The sequence below is a fragment of the Scatophagus argus genome, chromosome 5, assembly GCF_020382885.2.
Source record: "Scatophagus argus isolate fScaArg1 chromosome 5, fScaArg1.pri, whole genome shotgun sequence".
In the NCBI taxonomy this organism is placed as follows: Eukaryota; Metazoa; Chordata; class Actinopteri; family Scatophagidae; genus Scatophagus; species Scatophagus argus.
Window position 1 is genome coordinate 535447 of NC_058497.1, and position 25845 is coordinate 561291.

The window sequence follows — 25845 nt, forward strand, 5'->3', positions numbered from 1 at the left end:
GTTAGATCAGAAAGACAAACAACTAAATTTTCTGGATCAATTCATAATTAAAAGAGGATCAACCATGCTCATTTTGGTGATAATATGACTTTTTTTTCGGCACTTCAGTCAGGTTTTCCACTTCACAGATATTCAGAGATACCCCAAAACACCAGCACCAATTAGCACCATTCCTGTTCACACTGTGTACAGCAGACTTTAAATATAGTTCAAAGTCCTGCCACATGCAAAAATACTCAGGAGTGGACAGGAACAGGAAGAAAGGGATTTTGTGGAGGCTACTGCACCAGGGACTGGTGCAGTAGGAGCTGTTTCCATCTCAACACTGACAAAACTGGACTTCAGAAGATCTAAGATTGTATCCGCACCTTATCCATTACCATTCTGCACCTTATCTGCCGTTATTTTTTTCTCATGTATATACTACGCACTCTGTTATTATTTTTTAATTTTTTTTACAACAGTTTTTTTTTTTAAAACAGTACTCCGTTATTTTTGTATATATTATTACATTGTGTGGGAAAATTACTTTCTACTTTTTTATGCTTCTTTGTATTGCAACCCTGGCACAACTATTTCCTGCGGGATCAATAAAGTTCTTATCTTATTTTATCTCATGTCATCCTACCTACCAGTCTCCATACAGGGGCAGTGCATTGAGGTGATGCACACCTATAAATACTTGGGGGTCCTAATGGATGATAAGCAGGACTGGTCCCCAGACACTGACACCCCCTCTACAGGAAGGGTCAGAGATGCCTCTTCTTCCTGCAGAGGCTGAGATCCATGGACGTGTGTAGTGAAATGCTGCACCGTTTTATCACGCTGTGGTGGCCAGTGTTCTGTTATGCAGCAGCGTGTTGGGGAGACAGCCTGACGGACACCCTCTCCACAGCTTCCTGGCTGGGCGGGGAAGCAGCAGCAGCAGTAGACAGCTCCTCTCATTGCACTGCAGAACTGAGTGGTTCAGGAGATCCTTTGCCTTTCTCTGTCTCTCTCTTTCTGCACCTCTACCCAACCAGTCAAGGCAGATGGCCTCCCACCTAGAACTGGGGTCTGCTCCAAGGTTTCTGCTTTCTAAAAGGCAGTTTTTTCTGGCCATTGTCACCAAGTGCTTGCTCATGGGGGAATATTCGGTCTCTTTATATTGAAGACTTATTTAGTTTAGTTTTGGTACTTGAGATTTGAGAATTTGCATCTCATGATCTGTCTGTGATGGACTTCCCTGTCTCAGACCCCTTTCAGACCCATCACACCAGCTCTACCTGAGCTTTGATGCTGTGAAACAACGTTTCTAGTTGCTTTTCTATGCTTTTTATCTAGCTTAGGGAATTGCTGGGAGTAAAGGTGGTCCGTGTACTGTAGTTCTGGAGTTATAAGTCTCTGACATTTTGCTTTCGTTTCTCTGTCTATGTGTGTGTTTAGATTATAGCCCTGAATGACAGCTGCTCCATACTGCAACGGCTTTAGCTCAGAATCTTTTATCTTGGAGGGGTCTACAGCTCTGCCATCTTTCAGACAGGTGTTTGCTAGCTTGGCCTGTAGCTCTCTTAAGTGAAATACTTCCATTTTCATCTGCTCTTGCCCAACCAGACTATCCACTTTGTGCCAGAAAGTTGTGTTAAAGTGCAAGTAGATCCTCCAGTCTAAAGCATTCCACCTCTTGATTTTCTCTGCTGTGTTTGGTAAAAGCATGTGACGAGTTTGTTCACTGCGACTGTTGAGCTTAAAAGAAACCACATCTTCCAGGGACCAGCAGAGGGCATGCTTGAGCAATATCATGGACTCATCAAAGTATTCAGAAATAAGAATCAGGTGGAAGTCTCGCTGAATGGCTGCAATAGCAATGTTGGCTCTATTCTCCAGGTCTTCCGCATCAGCTGCAACATTGTTGTCAAAGCCAAAGTCAAAGGCCAGTATATTGTGAGCATAGTGGTTGTTAGTCAATGATGATTTGTAATTTTTCCAGCTGTTGTCCAGGAAGTCATCCAGGCTGTGAGCCTCTCTGAAGGCTGGGATACTCTTGTAGTAAATAAAAATAGACTCCATCATGTCCACTGGATGTCTCAGAATAGAAAAGTAGAAAGTATCTTCAGGCATCACTTTTGCTACCTGTGACATAACATAGAAAGAATGCTATTTTAGAGTTAGCATTTGGAAAAATTCAGTTTCTGCTTAAGTGTCACTGAAATAAAAAAAAATGAAATGAAATGGCAGAAAGAAAGCTGACATGCTTGTTTAAATGCTAGGGCATTTAAGGTCTATTTGGGTAACTAAGTGGCATGCACAAACTTTGTCCAACTGTGTCATTTTTTCTTGTTGATACTAAATATGAGAACATTAATGGGAGAAGTCACCATAATTTGCGCACACCCTACAGTGTACACTGCCCAAATAGCAAACCATATGGAGCTTTTTAAATGAGGTTGCCTAAAGGAGGCCCAAATGTCAACCCATCACTACATGAAGGGTGTTCCAGATGCTGCTAGGACTACCTGTAATCTGGCTAAACAGTTTAATTCGGTATCTATATAGCATTTCATGTTTTTATTAAAAGCACAGGTATGACACAAAGGCACTATGATACAGGTGATCACCAGGAAAACATCATTCACTGGACTCTCATCATAATTAACCTTAATCTTGATCTTGAAACCGCATTTGGGCCCATATGGAAACAATTGACATATTTTTAGACCTTACTCAGATTTCATAAATTCCAGGCCATTCGTAACCAATGAGGGGCCTCCATGCACATGTTGGTTCATCATATTTCTTATGCACTTTTTTCCATTATTGGTGACTACTGTACAGAGAGTAGAGGCAAAAGAGGCATCATTTTCATCCAGGTGTTTTTTCTGGACCAATACAGTACACTCAGTTCTACTCTGCACATATTGTTTCCACAAGCCTGTGTTTTTAGCCAACATTCAGCCTGTATGGGGTCCACCTGAATATGTAAGCTGGGCTGTAAAGTCATCTACACATCTCAAATCATTTTCTGATAAGGCTCACCTCAGATTTTCTAAACCTCATGTGGTTGCACATGATGTGGAAATCCCTCACACTTCTGCTGCTGACACCTTCAACAAAATGTGAAGCAAAGAAAAATGGGTAGAATAACTGGCTGTGTTTGTTCAGAGGGAGGGCAAAGGTCAAGTTCCTACTTTCACCATAGCGATACAGGATGTTTAAAATAGTGCTGCTTGCTGTTTTGTGTGTCTTGAGGAAAACAATATGAGACTTCGGGTGACAAGTTTCTTCAGTATGGACAGTGTTGATGCGAGATTTTAAAAAACTGGATGGAGTGTTGATGAATCTTTTAACTGTGCCTGGTATTAAACCTTTCCGAGTACCGTGAAGGACCAAAGAACCTGGAAGTCCAAGAATCAACTTTCCATATTTTGGTAAAAGCAATTTTCCAGGTGACTTTCCGGCTTTTCTTGTCTCCATCTGAGAACTTGATGCAAGGTTGGCGGTTTCATCTACATATCTCAACAGATTAGAATCTGATGGCTCTCCATATCCCTCATTCTGATGATGAAGATCTGTAGTTCTTTCTCTCTGTAGTGACTGCACAGTTGCCTTTACTGTCAGTGAAGACTCAGAGCTGGGGCCCTCCGAGACATTTTGCAGAGTAGAATATAGGTGCTGTTTGCTGACAGTGAATCTCTGATATGGTAGTCCTGTTAGCCTGTCATTCCTGTAAGAAGCCATAAACATGTCCATAATATAATGTAAAGCACTGAAATATTTTACACCAGTCTCAACTGTCAAGGTTACAAAATAGTCACGACAATGACAAATGAACTTGTTATCTTCTCAGTTTTTCATGTGAATTAGTTTGTAATTTACATAGAAACACAGAAAAGATTACTTATTTTTAATGTAAGGTCCTGACAAGTGTTGAATTTTGAGTGATTTTGTTTTTGTATTTCCCTAAATAAATCATTCCATAATCAGAGATCTTCAACTGGCAGCACGTGGGCCACATCTGGCCCACAGAAATCAATGAATTCAAAAAACTGTTGCATTGACTCTCAAACAAGATTTTTGCTTGCTTCATGAGATCCTGAAGTGGAGTTTTTTTGTTGAAATAAAGACTCATTCATTCGGCTTTGTACTGAGCACTGACTGCCTCCTTAGTGGAGCTCTGAAAGCATTTTCTAGTACCTCATAGTTATCATTATGGATATGGAGTCTGCTCATACTAAAATGACATTTTTTTTTCCACATTTAACATATTTTTTTTTTCATGAGGAGTACGTACTAGTAGTCTACACTCAACTTATCTTGCCGCAAAATATTTTGCCCCACAGCTGGACTGTAAGCTGCCATTTGAAAAATGAAGGAAAAACCTTAATATAACACAGCAGTTGAAAAGATGATTGTTATGATATGATATGTGCTATGATGTGATATTATATGATAGATATAACATGATATTCATTTTGAAGATTATTATCGTTTTATTATTTTAAATTTTAAATGTATTTATTTTAATTGTTTGAATGAATGATGGATATAGCAGTAATGTTCTCTGGCCTTGTCATTTTCTGGTCCAGCAATATCTCCTTTTCCCTTTCCTTTCAATTATAGCTGTATTATGTACATCAATTGAAAGAAAGAAAATTAGCACAAGTGGCCTGCCTTATTCTATAAAGCGACAAACTTAAATAAATAAGAACTGAAAATAATCATTATAGTTAACCTGACTCTGGTCAAAGGTTTGTAGTTACAGCTTGCCCATAGTCTGGACAGTTCACTGTTATGAGTGTGACTTTACCTGGCCTGGCGGATGACAAAGGTCTGAATGGCAATACAGACCACAAGCAGGATGAGTAATATCCACAGAGAGTGACACCTGCCACATAGACCTCTCCTCATACACCTGCACAGGACACAACACACACAAGTATAAACACACACACACACACACAGCGAGAAAGAGACAGCGAAATTCAACATCTTCTGCCCTTTTATCCTTAATTAGCGTCCCTATATTAGATGTGGTCAATTAACAGGCTATGAACCACAGTGCTTTAAAGTAGCTGTAATCAAACCTCTCCTTAAAAAGTATATTCTTGATCCAGAGGTCTTGGTTAGCTGCATCTAACCTTCTCATTCTCTCTAAGATCCTTGAGAAAACAGCTGCCAATCAGCTATATAGCTAATTGGATCAAGATCTTAGAGTGTAGTTGCCAGTCAGCTATGAGAGCTCATCATAGCAGAGTTCAAAGTTACAAATGACCTTTTAATTGCATCGAATGAGAGTCTCTGTTCTTGCAATGTTAATCTTAGTGCTGCATTTGACCCCACTGACCATCACATCATGTTACACAGACTGGAACATTTAAGTGGCATTAAAGGAACTGCATTGAGCTGGTTTCTTTCCTATTTATCACATCAGTCTCAATTTGTACTTGTTAAAGATGAATCCTTCATAAACTCCAAAGTTAGTCATAGAATTCCACAAGACTTTGTGCTCTGACCAATGCAACTCACCTTATATATGCTTCCTTTTGGTAAAATTGCTGGGAAATACTCCCTAAATTTTCATGGTTATACAGATGACACACAATTTAGACAATAATAACTTTTCTTTTTAAGTTTTATATTTATAGTTAGGGCTGGCCTAGGAAAGTCCCTAGTTATGCTGCTATTGTCATGGTCGCATGAGCAGAGGGCTGAACCCTGATGCAGAGTCAAAAGGAGAGGCAGGAAGGCAGGAATCCAAAACAAGAGTCTTTTAATTATTCAAAAAACTAAAAATCACACACTTACTGTGGCAAGGGATCAAGGAAAAACTGTGGCAACAAAAAAGCATGACGAGACAAAAAAAATTCCTGGCATGAAGCAAACAGCGGCAAGTACAATGACAACAAACTGACAGATAGTGACGGGGAAGACGAGGACTAAATAGGCTAGAGAACAAGACACAGGTGAAACACATTAGGGAGGAGAAAGCAACAGACAAAGTAAATATGCATGAAACAGAGACACACATGGGAAGTGATGCTTTCAAAATAAAACAGCACATGACAAAAAAAAAACAAAAACCTGGAACATAACACATGGAAATATACATGACAAGACAAACATGAAACATGACATGTAGACCAAAATTCAAAAGACAAAACACAATCAAAACACAAGATGTGACAGCTATGGGCTTAGACTACAAGAGGGACTTCCCATGACACACTGAACTTCCTATTAACATTTAGTCATATTTTTACATTATTATTGTTGTTATTATTATAGCAGTTACTGTACATATCATTGTTATTAATAATTATAGTTCCAGTATTTCTGTTACTATTGCTGTTGTTATGCATCTATCTGTGTGGCTTAACTCATCAATCTCGAACAATGCTGCCGGCATTGAGGGGCTAGCTACGTTTCGCGCCAACAGGGGCTGCGCACTCAGTGGTAAATCCAGAGGGAGTTGTTTGTGCATTTACATCAATAACAACTGGTGTAATAATTCTAAGTTTTTCGCAAGCCACTGCTCACTGGACATTGAGCTTTTAACTGTAAACTTTAGACTATTCTATCTGCTCAGGGAGTTTACTTTGGTCTCCATCACTTCTGTGTGCATGCTCCCCAGCGCTAACACAAAGGAGGCTTTCAGTGTTCTCTACCTGGCTATCAGTGAGTTGTAATCCACTCACACGGAGGGTTTTTTTCATTGTTGCTGGGGATTTCAACTAGGCCAACATGAAAACAGTTCTCCCACATTTCCACAAGCATGTGGATTGTGTGTATGCCCGGAAGGCCCTGGGCCCTGATAACATACCTGGACGGGTGCTCATTGAATGTGCACATCAGCTGGCTTATGTTCTAACGGACATTTGTAACACCTCACTGGATCAAGCCAAAGTCCCATCTTTTTGACACACAATTGTACTTATCAATGAAACCAGGTGAAACAAATCAGCTAGTCAAGCTTCAGGCATGTCTTAAAGACATAAAAACCTGGATGACCAGCAACTTCCTACTTCTAAATTCAGACAAAACTGAAGTTATTGTTCTCGGCCCCGAACACCTTAGAAACAAATTATGCAGTGATATTGCATTGCTAGATGGCTTAGTCGTGGCCTCAAGCTCCACTGTAAGAAATTTAGGAGTTATCTTTGACCAGGACTTGTCCTTTAACTCGCACATAGCAAATATTTCAAAGACTGCATTCTTTCACCTCCGAAATATCGCAAAGATTAGGCACATCCTGAGTCAGAAAGATGCAGAAAAATTAGTCCATGCATTCATTACCTCTAGACTGGATTACTGTAACTCCCTTCTATCAGGCTGCCCCAATAAATCCATAAAGACTCTCCAGCTAATCCAGAATGCTGCAGCACGACTACTGACAAGAACGAGCATGAGAGACCATATTTCTCCTGTTCTGGCTTCTCTACATTGGCAACCTGTAAAATTCAGGATAGATTTTAAAATTCTCCTCCTCACTTATAAAGCCCTGAACGGTCAGGCACCATCCTATCTTAAAGAGTTAATAGTTCCCTATTATCCCACCACAACTTTGTGTTCCCAAAATGCAGGGCTACTTGTGGTTCCTAGAGTCCTCAAAAGTAGATTGGGAACCAGAGCCTTTAGTTATCAAGCTCCTCTACTATGGAACCATCTTCTGGTTTCGGTCCAGGAGACACCCTCTCTATATTTAAGAGTAGACTAAAAACTTTCCTCTTTGATAAAGCTTATAGTTAGGGCTGGCCTAGGCCGGCCCCTAGTTATGCTGCTATATGCTATATGCCGGGGGCCCTCCCATGACGCACTGAGCTCTTTCTTCCTCTCCCTCTCCTTCTCCACACATTCATGTCCCATTAAGGCATATTACTATCACAACTTCTTCCCTGGAGTCCCTGTGCTTTCTTGTCCCGCAGATTCCTATCGATCATGACTGGACCTCCTGCTGCGGTCCTGCTGTCGTCCTGCTCAAAACCTACTGCAATTACTACTGTTTAGTCATAATCTGATTTAAATCTGTTACGACTCAGTACAGCTACTACCATTATTGTTACTACTATTGTTATCAAAATCACCATAATACCTTCTGTATACTTCATTGTCATTGTCATCATTATCTACATTCCGATATTTCTGGTATTATTACTGCTGCTATGTATCTCTGCTTGTGTGCTCCTTCTCTCACACCCCACCCCCTCTGCCTCTCTCCCTTGCTCTCTCTCTCGCTCTCCTGCTCTCTCTCTCTCTCTCTCTCTCTCTCTCTCTCTCTCTCTCTCCCTCTCTCTCACCCCAACCGGTCAAGGCAGATGGCCGTCCATCTTGAGCCGGGGTCTGCTCCGAGGTTTCTGCCTTCTAAAAGGCAGTTTTTCCTCGCCACTCGCCAAGTTGCTCAAGGGGGAATGTTGGGCTCTCTCTATTTACAATTTTATTAAAGAGTTTGGTTTAGACCTGCTCAAATTGGAAAGTGTCATGAGATAACTTTTGTTGTGAATTGGCGCTATATAAATAAACTGAATTGAATTGAATTGAATTGAAATTTTTTCAAGACTGACCACCATCATCCCAGTGCCAAAAAGTACCGGCCCGTTGCACTCACACCCATTATGATGAAGTGCTTTGTAACTGGCTGCTAGACTTCCTCACTGAAAGACCACAGTCAGTGCGGGTCAGACAGAACACCTCCAGTGTCATCATTCTCAGGACAGGTTCCCTTCAGGGCTGCGTCCTGAGCCCTCTGATGTTCACCCTGATGGCACATGGCTGTGTCCCCAGGGTTGCCACCAGCCACATTGTGAAGTTTGTGGACAATACAACAATGGTGGGCCTCATCGGGGATAACAATGACCTGGCCTACAGAGAGGAGCTGGAGCAGCTGGTGCAGAGACAATAACCTCATCCTAAACGTGGACAAAACCAAAGAGATCATTGTCGACTTCAGGAAGAACCACCCCACTCTCACTCCACTTCCCATCAACGCGGCTGTGAAGGTGGTCTGCAGCACCGAGTTCCTGGGGGTGGATATCACAAACGACCTCACCTGGACGATGGACACCACGTCACTGGTCAAGAGGAGAGTCTGCACTTTCTGCGCAGAATGAGGAAAGCCCACCTGCCCCCACCCATCCTCACCACATTCTACAGAAGCACCATAGAGGGCTCTCTGACCAGCTGCATCTCTATGTGGTGTGGAGGCTGCAGTGCCTCTGACTGGAAGAATGTGAGGAAATTGGTGAAGACAGTGGAGAAAATCATTGGGATTCTTCCCTCCATTCAGGACATCGCACCTGAGCACTGCATGTCCCATGCTAGAAACATTAGTAGTAACTCCTCACACCCCCACCATGGACTGTTCTCCCTGCTGGCTTCTGGAAGGAGGTTTCACAATATTCAGTGCAGAGCCACCAAGTTCTTTAACAGCTTCATCCCCAGGTCATCAGACTGCTTCACTCTAAATGAGTACTGAAGGAGTACTAAATTTCTTTTTGCACTACTGTTAATTCCAAGGGTCACTTTTATTACTGCACTTTACAGTATGTATTTTTTCTTTTATATACTTTTTATATATTATTATTTTAATTCTGTGCTGAGCCAAACTGCAACGAAATTTCGTTCTGTGCACACTGTTGCATACTGAATAACAATAAATTCTGTCTAGTCTAAAGTGTTAGAAGATTACCTTTGTTATGATTTGGCACTAACTGAAAACTGAAATTGAATAAATGAGGTGGTGACAGTATGAGAGAACATACAGTGACTTCATGCCTGAAACAACTCCCCAGGGAAACGCCTGGAAGGCTTCCTGACCAGAAGCCCAAACCACCTCAACTGGCTCCTCTTGATGCCAGGGAGCAGCGGCTCCATTCTGAGCCCCTCCCAGATGTCTGAGCTCCTCACCCTATCTCTAAGGCTGAGCCCAGCCACCCTGCAGAGGAAGCTCAATCCAGCTGCTTGTATTTGTGATCTTATTCTTTCGGTCACTACTCCCAGCTCATGACCATAGGTGAGGGTTGGAACATCGATCGACTGGTAAATCAAGAGCTTTGCCTTTCGGCTCAGCACTCTCTTCACCACAACAGACTGCTCCAATGTCCACTTCACAGCAGATGCTGCCCCGATCCACCTGTCAATCTCCTGCTCCATTTTTTCCCTCATTTGTGAACAAGACCCCAATATACTTGAACTCCTGGACTTGGGGAAGCAACTCATCTCCGACCTGGAGTGGGCAATCTACCCTTTTCTTAGGGTAACTATGGCCTTGGACTTAGAGATGCTGAACTTCGTCCCAGCTGCTTCACACTTGGCTGCACATTCCCACAGGGTGCTTCAAGGAACGTGGTCATAAGCCTTTTCCAAGTCCACAAAATACATGTGGACTGGTTGGGAAAACTCCCATGACCCCTCCAGCATCCTCGTGAGGCTGTAGATGGTATGGTGTGGTATTCCAGCACCCTGACAGACTTTCCGAGGTAGGCCGAGGAGTGTGATCCCTTCATAGCTAGAACACACCACCCTGGTCAGCCACTCCAAAGGCACTATCTGCGAAGACCACGCAATGTTGCAAAGGGCTGTTAGCCACGACAGCCCTACAACATCCAGAGCCTTGAGGAACTCAGGACAGATCATCCACCCCCAGGGCACTGCTGCTGCAGAGCTGTTTTTCATCCCTGATGCGTCGGCGACTGCACGTTTACGCAAGCACACTTTGGATTACCGTAATTACTTAACAGTTTGCTCTATCTGAAAAATTCCAACGGTTTCTGAAAACCGAGCCATTGCACTTTACAGTCTATATGTGTGTGATTACAGTAATTCCACTTGGAAGCTCACGTCCCCTTTGTTTCTGGGTAAGGCAACCAGAGCGGTGGAGAAATACAGAGAGCAGAGCGGTGAAAGAGAAAGAAAAGAAGAAAAACAGAGAAGGTTTTGAGACTGAAGGAGCCACGGAAGGAGCAACTTCTGGCGAGGTAAAGTAACGTTAGACAAGCTGAATTTTTGGGATGAATTTTTGGATGAATGAAACCCTCGCTAGCTAGTTTTTTTTTTTTATTATTATTGTATGTGTAAATCAACGCTTGTATTGTGTGGTCACTGTTTTAGAACAGTGTGCTAAGTCTGTTAGTTTGTACTATGTGTGCATATTTGTACTTTCTATGCAAACAATGCATGCGCCATATTTTGTACTGCGCAATGCGTTTGGCGACTTTTTAGAATAGTGTAACATTATCAAGTCTTGTTTGTATGTTCAGTTCAGTTCAGTTTATTTTTGTGACAGTCACACAACACAATACTGTACATCTTACAAAATAAAGAACAGTTCATGTGAGACTGAAACAGGCAAAAGCAGAAAGCTTGTATGTATGTAAAATATACTATACATTTACATCAAATATAAGTTATAATGCATAAAGTAAGTATATCTATATTTATGTTTGTCCAGGAACAGTTACACTGTGTATGTGCTATGAAATAAATGGTTGACATTGCTGTTACAAACTCCTTTGTCATCCACAAGACTCGCTGTGTCAGCCTGCAGGAGAGGACTATGACCTGTCAGCAGTTCCAGGAGGAGCTTGCTGCACACATCCTTGGGGTTGACTTAAAAAGTGGCCTTCAGAAGACCTCAGGTCAGCACCTACCCCTCACCACAAGCAGCGGACAGTCGAAATAGCAGAGAGCCAACATGGGGCGATGGCGCTACAAACTCTGCACCAAGAGCACTCCTTGGAAGTGTGAGACCTGTGAGGTGGGCCTGTGTTTGCAGCCAGAAAGGGACTGTCATTGGCAGTACTGCCAAGGCCTTTGAGGAGCCAGGGAAGAGAGAATTGCCCTGTGTGATAAAAAACGCCTGTACATAGTTTACATTCTATGCACTGATTTGCACATTTAGAGACATGAATCAGAAATTTTATTGTAAATAGTTTTATACTTGTCACATTTAAACTTTTAACACACAAAACCTGTGTTCAATTGCATTGTTTTTCACCACTAAAACTGTTTTTCTTCATTTTAAACTGTTATTACACTTTTGTGACATGTAGTAAATTGTGAATTACTGCTAGATATTGAAAATTCCAAGTGTTCTGGGAAAAGGGACAAAAGCACTTATTCACAGGACATTTTCTGACCTTTTCATAGTCAAAATAAACAAAAAATTCCAGGCGGACATTTTGAGGCTTAGGTGTTAAAAGGTTTAAACTACCCCAGCAACTTCTGCCCCAATGAGAGCCTATTCCCAAGTCTTTTTGGCTCTGTTTACCACACGGAATATGTGTTGGTGGGATTCAGGTCCTCATGGTCTCACCAAACTCCCACATCTGGGATTTTGCTTTTGCGACTGCCCAAGCCACGCATCGTTTGGTCTGCTGGTAGCTGTCAGCTGTCTCATGGGTCCTACAAGCCAACCTTGCCTTGTAGGACTCCTTCTTCAGCTTGACAGCACCCTTCACCCCTGGTGTCCACCAGCAGGTTCAGGGATTGCCACCGCTAGCACCAGTGACCTTCTGACCACAGCTCTGAACAGCCGCCTCAGCAATGGAAGTGCAAAACATGGCACATTTGAATTCCATGTCCCCTGCCACCCCCGGAATGCAATCAAAGCTCTGCCTTATGTGGGAGTTGAAGACCACCCCGGCAGAGTCATCAGCCAGATGTTTCCAGCAAACCCTCACTGTTCATTTAGGTCTGTTCGGTCTATCCGGCATCCTCCCCCACGACCTGATCCAACTCACTACCAGGTTGTGATCAGCTGACAGCTTGCTCCTCTTTTCACCTGGGTGTCCAGAATATACAGCAGCAGATCTGCTGATATTACTACAAAGTCATTCATTGACCCATGCCATCCATCCATCCATCTTCTTCCACTCCTTCGCGGAGGCAGCAGCTTGAGAAGGGATGCCCAGACTTTCCTCTCCTCAGACACTTCCTCCAGCTCTTCCAGGTGGACGACAAGGTGTTCCCAGGCCAGCCGAGTGACATAGTCCCTCCAGCGTGTCCTGGGTCTTCCTTGGGGCCTCCTCCCAGTGGGGCATGCCCGGAACACCTCCCCAGGAAGGCGTCCAGGGGGCATCCGAAACAGATGCTCGAGCCATCTCAACTGACTCCTCTCAATGTGGAGAAGCAGCGACTCTACTCCGAGCTCCTCCCGGGTGACAGAACTCCTCATCCTATCCCTAAGGGAGCGCCCCGCCACCCTGCAGAGGAAGCTCATTTCAGCCGCTTGTATCTGAGATCTCGTTCTTTCGGTCACTACTCCCAGTTCATGACCATAGGTGAGGGTAGGAACGTAGACTGACTGGTAAATTGAGCTCTTCACCTTATGGCTCAGCTCCCTCTTCACCACAACAGATCGATACAACAACCACATTACTGCTGTCGCTGCACTGATCTGCTTGTCAATCTCACGCTTCCATCTTGCACTCTTGCATTCAAATGTCACTGTCACATTTGCTGACTGACATGGCAGCACAGAGAGAAAGTACAACATGAAATTAAAGTTGCTAGTTATCAAATTTGCTGAACAAATCTGAGGAGAACTATCAGCAAGACATTTCTCTTTGATTCAAGGGGAGTGAGAGAATGATGGAAAAATAAAGTTTTACAAAGCATGGTGGAGGAGGGAGGAAAAAGGCTAGCGATGAGCTGTAGTAAACATAAGATAGGCCTTCCCAGTGGGGAAATTCACAGCACATGTACAAATACACAGCATGCAGGTATGACATCTCAGAGTCTCCCAAACAATGATTAGAATTCAATTTAACTCAATTCAGTTTATTTATTTATTCACAAAAGAATGAAGGCTAATGAAATTTACACCACTGTGAGTGGCTGCAGAGATGGGGAGGACTCTCCTGCTAGTGCTGCCTGGCTTGACAGATTGATAATGTCAGACGATGTATAACTGTTGCCAAGAAAGATGCAATGCAATTCACAGAGAAGCTGGTGACTTTTGTCATTTTTCTGTGTATGTGTGTGTGTGTGTGTGTGTGACACAAACATGGCACCAGGATGCACTATGGGAAGAAGGCAAGCCGGCAGAGGCAATGTCATGCTTGGGGCATGTGCCATTCATGTGGTTGTTTTATTGGGAGCTTGGAAATTTCAGTGTGTAGACAGTCTCTCAGTTTCTTTTGTCGCTGTTTTATTCTATTGTTCTGTTCTGTCCCATCTTGTCACATTTCAGATCTTGTTTCTGGTAGCAACCATATATATTTGTTGATCAAACAAACAAAAAATTCAATGACATAAGCTTACAACTTTATAATTTCGAATTTTAAAGTAAAATCTATGGCACAATGTGGAATCCCTTTTTGCTAACACATTCAGAATCTTCCTCCAAATGTATAAAGGAGCTTAAGTAAAATACAATCCTTCATACATTTAACACAACATATAAGGTGGCTGGGAATGCCGTTTTGGTTTTACAAATACACTGTGCAATGCACTTACAGGCCAAGGTTCAGTTGCCTTATCTAAAGCCTTGTCTCTGCAAGATGATTTTCATACTATATGAAAATGAACTGAAGCCGCTAGCTGCATGAAACCTATGAGAAACAAGGTCATATGCCACCATGTGCCAGTTGAATTGCAGTTTACAGCCAGTCTGTCCAGTCACTATGTTTTGCTATTACACAGTGACTGTTAGAGAGCTTTGTTACACGGTGCAGCCACAATCACAAGTACAGTATCATCAAACCCAATGAGCTGGTGGTGGATTGCAATGCTTCATATATGGATGGTGCTGCAAAGAAGCTACAGATTCTAAAACACGGATGCTTCATATACTCTTCAACCAAGCAGCTGAAAAGCTCTGTACAATCAGCATTGTGATGTCACAAAGAAGGTGACCTTTAACTTTTCAGTATAAAGTGCCATCACTTCATTCACTTCAGCTTGGAGTCCAAGTGGACATTTGCATCAACATTGAAGACATTCTCTCAAGGTATTCCTGAGATATTGCAAACACAAGAATAGGACAGATGGATGTAAGGATGACATAGTATAAAAAGTGGGAAAGTTTGCATGCATATGGAGCAAGTTGAGTTGGTGGATTGCTCAAAAAAAAGTGTGCCCTTGACCTCTGAGACAGGTGTGTGTAAACCACCATGTTATGTACATAACATAATACTTAACCTTATTTAAGTCATCTTAACACCAACTATTGTCTTTCCTTAAAATCCAAATTATTTTTGGGCCTAAACCAAACCAAACTGAGATCGTTGGTCATGTGCCTAGGTCATGCTTTCTAGTTTCTTAATACTAATGTAATAATGTAATGTAAAGGATGTAAAGGATACTAGAAATGTTGTCCTTTTGACATGTTGCAAAACAGACTTTTTAGTTCAACCCTGCAGCCCATTTTCACCTTGAACCAGACTTGAGGGTAAGAACACCAACTGACAAACACACAACCTAGAATACTGCGACACTTATCAGATCCAATCAGCAGGCTGTAAACTGATGCTGATAAGCTAACATTTCACATTGGCTGGAACCTGTAATAGGATATCAGCACCGAGCTGGGTGACATTAGCCAGTGGAGACTGATTTGGCCTTTTGGTTTACGTGACAGCTTCATTGTGGATTGATGTTTTGGTTTGTTTTTTTTTCTTAGGCTAGTTATGTCATTGCATAACTGAATGACTGAGTGAGTCTGAATGGACCAACTTTGTCCATTTTCAAATTACTTGTTTGTAGGACCAACAAAGAAAACCAGCAATTCCACATAGAAAGTTCTGCATTTCACTTCATAAATAAGATTAAGTGATTCTAAAAATTTCTTTTTTTATTTTTTTTTCCAATAAACTAATTGTTCAATCAGCTAATTACTTCAGCACTGGACCTCGGGTCTCATTATTTTACACTCACTGACTCTGCATGTTTGTCCCAAAAATTATAAGCAACACTGATTTTATTTTTTTATTTGGATCGGGCATTAATTACATTTAAAACATTATTGGTCACAGTTAAAATTATGCTATATTTAAAAGGACACCAAAGCATATGGAAATTCCCACCAAAGCCATGCTTAGATTATGTTAAAATTCAGTTTATGCCAGTCCTGTTAATTTTAAAGTCCAGCCAAAAGAACATACGGACCTGAGCTACATGAACAAGTGTTTTTCAGACGCACAGAGACGACAGACCGCATGAGTTCAGACAGAAACTAAAGTTCCCTGTGAACTCCGCAGGAGAGGAGGCGCTAATTCTTTGTGTGCTAAATGCAGCATTTGAGGAAAATATTGATCACAATTCAGTTCAATTCAGTCTATTTATATAGCGCCAATTCACAACAAAAGTTATCCCGTGACACATCACACCGACCAGAGTGGTTTTTACTAGGAAATGTCAACTTCTGTCTCTGTCCTACTGACTTGGAAACGTTAATAAGAGCGTTAGTTAGAGAACAGCGGAACACGAGTGAGTGGACTTACGAGGTTAAAGAGCTCAGAGGCCGGTCTCTTATCCATGTTGTCGGTGGGGACAGCATCTCCCCGAAACCTCTGATAGGTCCCGCTCCGCTTCGACCCGACTGTGTCCACGATCCCCGTCCTGTCCTCTCTCTCTGCCTCTCTCTCTCTCTCTCTGCCTCTCTCTCTCTCTCCCCTCTCTCTCTGCCTCTCTCTCTCTCTCTGCCCCCTCTCTCTCTCTCTGCCTCTCTCTCTCTGCCTCTCTCTCTCTCTCCCCTCTCTCTCTGCCCCCCCTCTCTCTCTGCCTCTCTCTCTCTGCCCCCTCTCTCTCTCTCTGCCTCTCTCTCTCTGCCTCTCTCTCTCTCTGCCTCTCTCTCTCTGCCCCCCCCCCTCTCTCTCTGCCTCTCTCTCTCTCTCTGCCCCCTCTCTCTCTCTCTCCCCTCTCTCTCTCTCTGCCCCCCCCTCTCTCTCTGCCTCTCTCTCTCTGCCCCCCCCCCCCCTCTCTCTCGCTGCCTCTCTCTCTCTCTCTCTCTGCAGGAACTCAACCACTCAGCTGAAACTAGTTAATTGCAGTTAACCTTGTTCTTGGGACTGCTGCTCTGTCAGCTCACCAGATTTGACAATACTGTGACAGGTTTATGCAGGTTTTTATGGCAACCTTTTACAATTACTGATTTGAGCAATCTGGATCTGTACATTGTCTTTTTATATCACTGTTCTTTTTACAAAGACATACAACAATCTCTATTCAATGATTTGTTGATGTAGCTTGCTAAGTCTCATCCATCCATCCATTTTCTATACCGCTTATCCGTCAGGGTTGCGGGGGAGCTGGAGCCTATCCCAGCTGACTACGGGCGAGAGGCGGGGTACACCCTGGACTGGTCACCAGTCAATCGCAGGGTCGACACACAAAGACAAACAACCACACACTCTCACACTCACACCTAGGGGCAATGTAGAGTAGCCAATTAACCTAATGTGCATGTTTTTGGTATTGTGGGAGGAAGCTGGAGAAAACCCACGCAGGCACAGGGAGAACATGCAAACTCCACATAGAAGGGCCCAGACCGGGATTTGAACCTGCCGCCCGCTAAGTCTCAGTTCACAGATTTTCTTTCTCTACTCTTTGGTATTAGAGGTGTTAAAGAGAGATGATCAAGGTTGTAGTATTGTCTGGGATGTTTTTGTGTTGTATCAGAGGTCTGTCTCTGTCTGTCTCTGGGATAATGTAGTCCATGTAAGAGCTGTATGATGGTCAGGCAGCAGGACACTTCAAGAATAATAAAATATAAATGTTGGTTATCATAGCCTCTTGGCATTTGAGAGACCATGCACAGCTTTTAACATAAAAATCATAGTTTGTCTATAGCTGGACGTAAGTTCCAGTCTGTGAAACCCTCCTCTGCATAATAGTATGTGGAAATCATTTTGAAAATAGATGAGTCCCTACAGGCTCTCCAGAAATAGCCTTTTATGTGTCAGTAGAGACTAATAACTGAATCTGACTACTTTTGAGTAGTCTACACAGCAGTGACACATCTACTGTATAAAGAGTTCCTCCTCCTTTCCTCTTCTGTTCACCTGAAATGCATGCAAATAGGCTACTACTGCATGATAAGATGTAACTAACTTGGCAACAAGCAGTAAAGTCTGTGACAGCGAGTGAAAGGGTCAAACCATAAACTTAAGGAGTTTTTATTGTCATTACAACCATGTATGTGTAATGAAACAGCATTTTTCCAGGATGCTACATGGTGCTACATAAATAGTACATAAAGTACATAAATAGTAAATATGGGGTACATAGGCATGCATATAGACAAGGATAAAGTTACAGTATGGATATTAAAATGACAGTATGGATATTAAAGTGAGTGTGTGTTAGCATGAAAAGAGCCATTTGACCTGTTTCCCACCAAATTAAAACCCACTCAGAGCCCCAACGCCTATTTGACCACTAAACTGAAAGTAACACCACGTCGTAGAGTTTCCTCAGACTTATGCTTTATATATGAGAACTATAGCATGTTACTTTTATGAAAACTTTAAAACTTTAAGCAGAAAACAACAAATTTTTATTTTCCATTTTTAACAACGCAAATCACCTAAGTCTTTTGTACTTTGAGAGAAAAAGACACTGGCACTTATACATTTATTTTAAAATAAAAAATTAAAATAAAAATATATAAATATATTAGGGCTGGGCAATTAAGTCAATGCGTTAATTAATTAACACCGACAATTATTATTTTTTTAGTTTAGCATTAACACAGTTTTTTGTGAGCAAGTGAGCAATGGTTAGCAACGGACTTTATTATTAATTATTATAAGAAAAAACAACAGTGCAATAAAATAATTAAATTAATTAAGTTAAATTATATGCGTAACGTGTTAAATTGCACAGCACTAAAATATATATGAAATAAAATTAAAAAATGTTTGCTCACTTCTCACCACATATTAAGCATACTGGTAAACCAGTTTTGTCAGCAGTACAGTAAAAGCAAACAAATCCGTCCATGACGCATTTTAAACAATCCATTTACGTCTGAAACTTTTCTCTTCTTAAATTTGTCCATTGCTAGTTTAACAGGGCCCAAAATAAGTCACTTATTTGGTCCTGCAGGGAGGGCAGATTACCCCTAATCCCTCTCAATGGTGTGAAAGATACATGACAGTCTGTTCTTGTTTTTGGCAGTAGCTGCAGTGTAGCAGACTGTGATGAAGGAGGTGGGGATAGAAGGTAAGTGTAGAAGTGCACTGTCATTGTTTTTGACAGGTTGAATTTCTTCAGCTGCTGCAGGAAGAATATCTTCTGTTGGGCCTTTTTGATGAGAGAGCTAATGCTCAGCTCCCACTTGGGGTCCTGGGTGAAATGGTTCCCAGGAAGTGGAAGGACTCCACAGTGTTGACTGCAGAGTCACACAGGAGAATCGGAGCAGATGGGGCTGTGCTCTTTCTGAAGTCTACAACCATCTCCACCTTCTTAACAGCATTCAGTTCCCGGTTGTTTTGGCTGCACCATGTCACCAGATTGTCAATGTCCTACCTGTAGGTGGACTCGTCCTGGACTCGTCTCTGTCCTAAACTCTCGCATCTTCTCCCGCCTTAGCTGTCTGAGTTTGGCTGTGAACCAGGATTAGTCATTGTTGTAACTCACCCTAGTGTGTGATGTTACACAGAAGTCCTCACAGATCTGATGTAGCTGTGCGACGTGTATGACAGCCTCTGTGTACTCATCCAGATTATTGGTAGCAGTCCTGAACACAGCGCAGCATTGGAGGGGGGCAGCAGCAATATAGGCATTGTTAACTGGAGTGTAACAGTGATCCAATATGTTCTCTCTGGTTGGACATTAAATAATAAACTGTCTATATTTTGGAAGTTTGTGTGTGAGATTACCTTTGCTAAAGTCACATAGGACAATAACAAAGGAAGCTGGGTATGTTCACTCCACACACAGAATCTGGTCTGCAAGTATGTACTGTGCACCCCGCACACTGGCCTGCAGGGGGATGTAAAGTCCAAACTTGAGTGAAGCAAACTACAACTGCAGCACAAAATCTGGGATCAAACTACACAACCAAGTTTCTGTAAAGCACAGAATGGAGGATCCAGATAAAGTGTGTGTTTTTCCCCATCAGTAGCTGAAGCTCATCCAGTCTGTTGAAGAGTTGAACGCACATGGGAGAGAATTATTCCTGGCAATGATGTGCAGATTCTGTGTCTGCAGAGAAGCACAAGTGCACCAGCACGCATTTCCTCTCCTCCTGCATTTTACTGTATGGAGAAGGGTGAGGGCACCTTTGAACAGAATGTCCATTTATTCCACAGATCAAGCCTTGAAAGTAGGGAATAAGTCCACTTGAGTTGTGATTGTGATGTTCAGGAGCGGGGCGGCACGGTGGTGCAGTGGTTAGCACTGTCGCCTCATAGCAAGAGGGTTCCAGGTTCAAATCCCGCTCTGGGCCCTTCTATGTGGAGTTTGCATGTTCTCCCTGTGCCTGCGTGGGTTTTCTCCGGGTACTCCAGCTTCCTCCCACAATACCAAAAACACGCACATTAGGTTAATTGGCTACTCTAAATTGCCCCTAGGTGTGAGAGTGAGAGTGTGTGATTGTCTGTCTTTGTGTGTTGGCCCTGCGATTGACTGGCGACCAGTCCAGGGTGGACTCTCGCCCGTAGTCAGCTGGGATAGGCTCCATCTTCCCCGCGACCCTGACGGATAAGCGGTATAGAAAATGGATGGATGGCTGTTCAGGAGCACTTCTCTTGTGTAAGAATCTGGGCAAACATAGAAAAAATATTAGCATCAAGAAAAAACTCAAAAAACAATATTTGCAGGTACAAGAGGCCAAACATTATACGACTAGATAGCAGGGACAATCTGACGAAGATGAAGTGGAGAAATCAGCCTTTTAAAGACAGGATGAAGGTGGAGTTGATTGAAGAACAAGTGCAGAGGAGAGAAGAATGCAAGTGAGAGAGTCAAGACTGCCCAGCTCCACTCCGGATTGGACCACAATGAGACACATGACACACACACCCACAAAGAAATTCAGCTGTTGCATTGAAACTTTTGTGTGACTATTCTATGAGCAGTTTATTTGGCAAGTCAGTGGTCAGTTTATATTTTTTAATATTTCTTTTACATATAATATGACTGTGAAAAAATGTGAAAAATTGTTAAAGCTGTAACATGAAAAATATTTACATATATTTTTAATAGTTATTGCACCACATTACATTGAGAAAGGCTGAATAAAATTTGGAAATGCAAGTCCCACATCTGACCAGGGCTATTCTGATAGTCCATACCCATTAGAGATAATTGATTATTGGAGTCAGTAAGCAGGAGAAACATGAGCACAGACCATTGTCAGAGGGATCTCAGTCTTCAGTTAGCCTAGATGAATTTCATCTGCACTCAACAGCAAGAGTAAGGCAAACTACAGCATGATGTTCTGCTGTTGATGACAACGCAAGTGGAAGCCTGAATCTCATGTACTTGTATTGTCATTGTAACCCAACTGAAGCATAATTTAAAACTAATCATGTAAATAATTAAACTACTTACTGTGACTGCTTTTAGGTTACATGTACACTTGTGCAACACCTGTTCCCTGACCATCTGGAAGTATAGTGGTATAACGTGTCACTCACGTTATACGGCACTGCCACTGTCGTAAACAAAGTCATAATTACTTTAACTGCAATATTTTACAGCAGGATAATGAAAATAAAAATAATTTGGAAAGTTGGGACAACCTCACCAATGTTGACATCAAGATCCAGTATGGCTGCTGAGTACATTAACAGCAGTGAAAGCTCCACTGTACAGGCCTACTGTTTATCAGCGCTTAGTCTTATTTGTGTCACATTAACTCAGTCATACACACACACAGTAGTGTCCAACTTTTTTGCTGTGGGGTAACAGACTTAAGCACAACTAAGGAGCATTTTCCATAGAATGAATGCCTGTACATTCTCCATTCTTCTTTGCCTCTTGTCACCACTTTATTCTTGTTCTTAAAGGGAACAAATACAAACACAGACTGTATTATTTTCAATGGCCACTGTGAATATTTATTTGATTTTTGTGTGATAATGATACATTTAATTACAAGTCATCTATTCTCACTTTATTTTTATTCTACAGTCTACACAGAAATACGAGTTCTCATTCTCCTCCCTAATCCTTCACTAAATTACCACTAATAAATTGCTGTTACTTGAGTTTTGGTCATAGAAAGTACCCCTTCTGTATAGAGTGGTGTAGCCATTTTTTTCTGTAAGTGATGTTTTTCTTGGTGCCAAACCCACACATATAATCTGCTGTCTGTGCCTCCCTTGAGCTGTAGTAACAGAGGTAAAGTCTCCGAGATTGAGGGGTAGTGGGGGGGCTTTTGGTCCACAACGGACTCCTTTGTCTCCTTGAAAGGAGACAAAGGAGGTAAAATGAGCCTGCATCAGTCAACCTCACAGGGCATTATGTAAGTCCAGCAACTCCCCCCAACCCACTCCCACACACATCTACACACACTCCAACTCTCTCTCTCTCTCTCTCTCTCTCTCTCTCACACACACACACACACAAATTCCTCTTTTGTCCACAGAGGATGACACCGTGTACAACTGCAGATGTGTAGGTAAACATAAGTGTGGGTAAGTCTGTGTGTGTAGATGTGACACCCATGGATGTGTGACCACATTATGTAATGTAGTGATGATTAATCTTTATTGTTTTGATGTGTACATTGCTGCATATTTCAGATAATTTATTGTATGTGTCTTAGGGGAACTACAGTTTCATTTTGACACAAGGGGGCACCACTCCCCAGTGAGACAGCTTGGTTTGATGCGCGCTGACTCTCATCTTCAGGACGACTGAAGTAAGGAAAGGAAATATATCACCTTTGGGCTGTCTCACCTTTCCTCTGTTCTTTACAGGTTAGTAAGTGGTAAAAATCACACCAAATAACATCAAAACTTTGTGGTTGCGATGTACATGTGACCAGCAAATTGTTTCTTTTAGGTTGGCACATTTACTTTGTTAAACCAAGGTTTAAGTATTGAAGTGTGCCCCCACTGGAGTGACCAGCTAGTTTGCCTCACTGTGCATGTGGTACCTATGCTGAACGTGATATGCTTTGAAGCTATTGTATTCTGTTGATTTGATTTGTGTATTTGGTAAGGCTCCTGGACTGTTAGGTTAACAATATGTTCAACAAAGCTCAATGGTGTAAATGTTTTGTTTAATGTAGTTTGCAGTGTGATGCCAACTCTTACTAGCCTCCAGATTTTTCATGTGAGTTTAACATAGGATAGTAATCAGCTAACCAGTATATTTGGAAGTGTATTCAGTCCTACTAACGTATTTATTTGAATCATCAGTGTGTTAAAGGATAAGCAGCATGTTAGGTAATTAGACATGAAGTTTTCTGGAAAACATTTTGCCTCTCATCCAGGAAGCTTCTTCCTTCTTCAGTTCTAACTGATGGGTATTATTAAGTATTAGGTATTATAAAGAAATAATACACAAAAGATCACTTCTCACCTGCTCCCAACAGGTTCACACATCAAAGAGGCATGTGACCAAAACCACTGTGACGGTGGTTTCAATGACGCATCAGAACACCCTCACGACCATTAACACTTCCTCAGGTGACCATAATGGCCCCCTCAATAGGAGGGACCTGAGGCACCTTTGTTTCCCAATTGCCTTTTGTTGCACCCACAGTGTATATTCCAGTAATCCCCACCATCAGTTAGAACTGAAGAAGCTGCATGGATGAGAGGTGAAAAGGAACTTATGCAGTGAAGTTTTGAAACACGCTGCTGACACTCATTGGAATGAGGAGGCTTTTAGGGGAGTCTTTTTGAAGGTTAATGTAACAATTAAAGGATGAAATATCTTTGGGTCTTAACTTCTTTGGCCATAGATAACCGCTTCTGTCAGCAACCAGCCTCAGCTGTCATGTGCTACTGACTGTCTGGAACCTTTCTCCACCGTGACACCAAGTACCACTGATGAACCCATGCAACTCCTGAGGCACATGAGCATTGTGTGGCAGGTGAGTGCATCTGCTGTGGTCAGGAGGGACGTTATTTAACAACTGTCAACTCTGATTCCAGGCCAACTCTCACTACCCATGTTAGCTTTAGTGGACTCTGTTGAGGAAAATATTTTAGGTCAGAAATTGGGTGTCCTGGCAGGGTTAACACTGAAACAACTCGCAACTTCTCTTGCTGTCACAATAGTTGATGATTGCTGTACATCTGTTATTCTAGTTTTTTCAGGAAATCTTCAAAAAAGAATTAGTTTTAAGATCATCTCTGCTCCTGGGACTCCTCTAATTCTTAGGCTTCCCTGGTTAAAACTACAAAACCCACACCCTGACTGGTCTGCAGGAAGAATAGTCAGCTGGAGTTCTTTTTGTTATTCAGCCTATCTGCGCTCCACTGTGTCTTCAGTTGATAATTTCCCTGTAACCCAAGATATGCTGCACAAGGAAACAGACTTATCTCCTTTCCAACAGCGTATTTTATTCAGTTCAGTTTATTTATGTGTTACTTTGGTAGCACATATACTAAAATTGGAAGAAGATTAGCATGGCCCCTGAGCAAGGATGACACGCAAATTCGTGAAGCGTTCCTCATTTTAATCGTTCCAAGATGGCGGCACAGGTGCACGCAGCGGCTCTTGGCTCTCAGCTTTTTGTGTTTGTATTTGTGTTGTTGTCTTGTTTTGTTGTGCTTTCACCACTTGAAACCGTAATCCAGTACGGAAGGGCTGTAACATCCCAGGAGCATACAAGGCTGTAGCAGCTCCTCACTTAGGCATGTCTGACCACATCTTTGTGGAGCTGATCTCTGCCTACAGATCTCTGATTTGGAGCAGCATCAGCCTCTCGTCCCGCAGCTGCACCAAGTGACCTCCGCTTTGAGGAGGATCAACATCAACAAGGCTGCAGGTCCAGATAAGGTGTCAGGACGCACTCTGAAGTCATGCGCTGACCAACTGACAGAAGTCTTTCTCTACATCTTCAACCTGTCTATGCAGCTGTCCACGGCCCCTGTGAGCCTGAAGTCCTCCATCATTGTGCCTGTGCCCAAGAAATCAACCATCACCTGCCTCAACGACTACCGACCTGTCGCTCTGACCCCGATTATCATGAAGTGCTTCGAGAGGATCCTCCTAAGATACATCAAGGACGCCATCCCCGCTGACATGGACACTCTGCAGTTTGCCTAGAGGAAGAACCGTTATGCGGAGGATGCTGTCTCGTTAGCACTTCACACGGCCCTGACTCACCTGCAGCATGCTAATACCTATGTTAGGATGCTATTTGTGGACTTCAGCTCAGCCTTCAACACTGTTCCCCTGGATATGCTGGCCCTGAAGCCCCACAACCTGGGTTTGTCAACTTCACTCTGCTCCTGGATCAGGGACTTCCTCACCAACAGGGTCCAGGTGATGAGGATAGGGGAGTCTCTGCCGCACTGATCCTCAACACTGGCACGCTGCAAGGTTGTGTGCTCAGCCCTGCCTTATTCACCCTTAAGTTTGCGGACGACACCACGACAACAACGGTGAGACCCACTACAGAGACGAGGTCCAGAACCTGACACAGTGGTGTTCCAGGAACAACCTCGTCCTGAACATCAGCAAGACCAAGGAGGTCATAGTGGACAGGACAGGAAGGACTTAGCCCTGGTGGTGAGGACAGCACAGGGGATCATGGGCTGCCGCCTACCAGATCTGGACTCAGTTTACGCTGCCCGAGTCCAGAAAAAGGCCAGACACATTGCTACAGATCCCACACACCCGGGCAACGAACTGTTTGTACCGCTTCCATCAGGAAAGCGGTACAGGAACATTAAAACAAGCACAAACAGACTCAGGGACAGCTTCTTCCCCAAAGCTGTAAAAGCAAAAGCACCTTCACAC

At 42.7% G+C, this 25845-nt stretch overlaps 1 protein-coding gene and 1 pseudogene across 1 annotated transcript; one reads left to right on the plus strand and one right to left on the minus strand.

Annotated features, from left to right (window-relative positions):
• Window positions 1-1092: 1092 nt before the first annotated feature.
• On the minus strand, window positions 1093-16551 carry gal3st2 (galactose-3-O-sulfotransferase 2). The gene is made up of 4 exons (XM_046389311.1): window positions 16416-16551; window positions 4787-4891; window positions 3016-3703; window positions 1093-2112 (listed from the first exon to the last, which is right to left on the minus strand). Exons 1-4 carry the CDS (start codon window positions 16469-16471, stop codon window positions 1231-1233), a joined length of 1731 nt encoding a protein of 576 aa, XP_046245267.1. The 5' UTR covers window positions 16472-16551; the 3' UTR covers window positions 1093-1230.
• A 7910-nt stretch (window positions 16552-24461) lies between these two features.
• On the plus strand, window positions 24462-24558 carry LOC124060002 (annotated as a pseudogene).
• The last annotated feature ends 1287 nt before the right edge of the window (window positions 24559-25845 follow it).

What these genes read in the sequence shown, in the direction of transcription:
- gal3st2 (XM_046389311.1), bottom strand. Translation starts at nt 16,471, where the DNA reads ATGCTGTCCCCACCGACAACATGGATAAGAGACCGGCCTCTGAGCTCT. An exon ending in CCTCTGAGCTCTTTAACCTC is followed by an intron (nt 4,892 to 16,415) that starts GTAAGTCCACTC and finishes TGTCCTGTGCAG; the next exon opens with GTGTATGAGGAGAGGTCTAT. An exon ending in TTTGTCATCCGCCAGGCCAG is followed by an intron (nt 3,704 to 4,786) that starts GTAAAGTCACAC and finishes GGCTTCTTACAG; the next exon opens with GAATGACAGGCTAACAGGAC.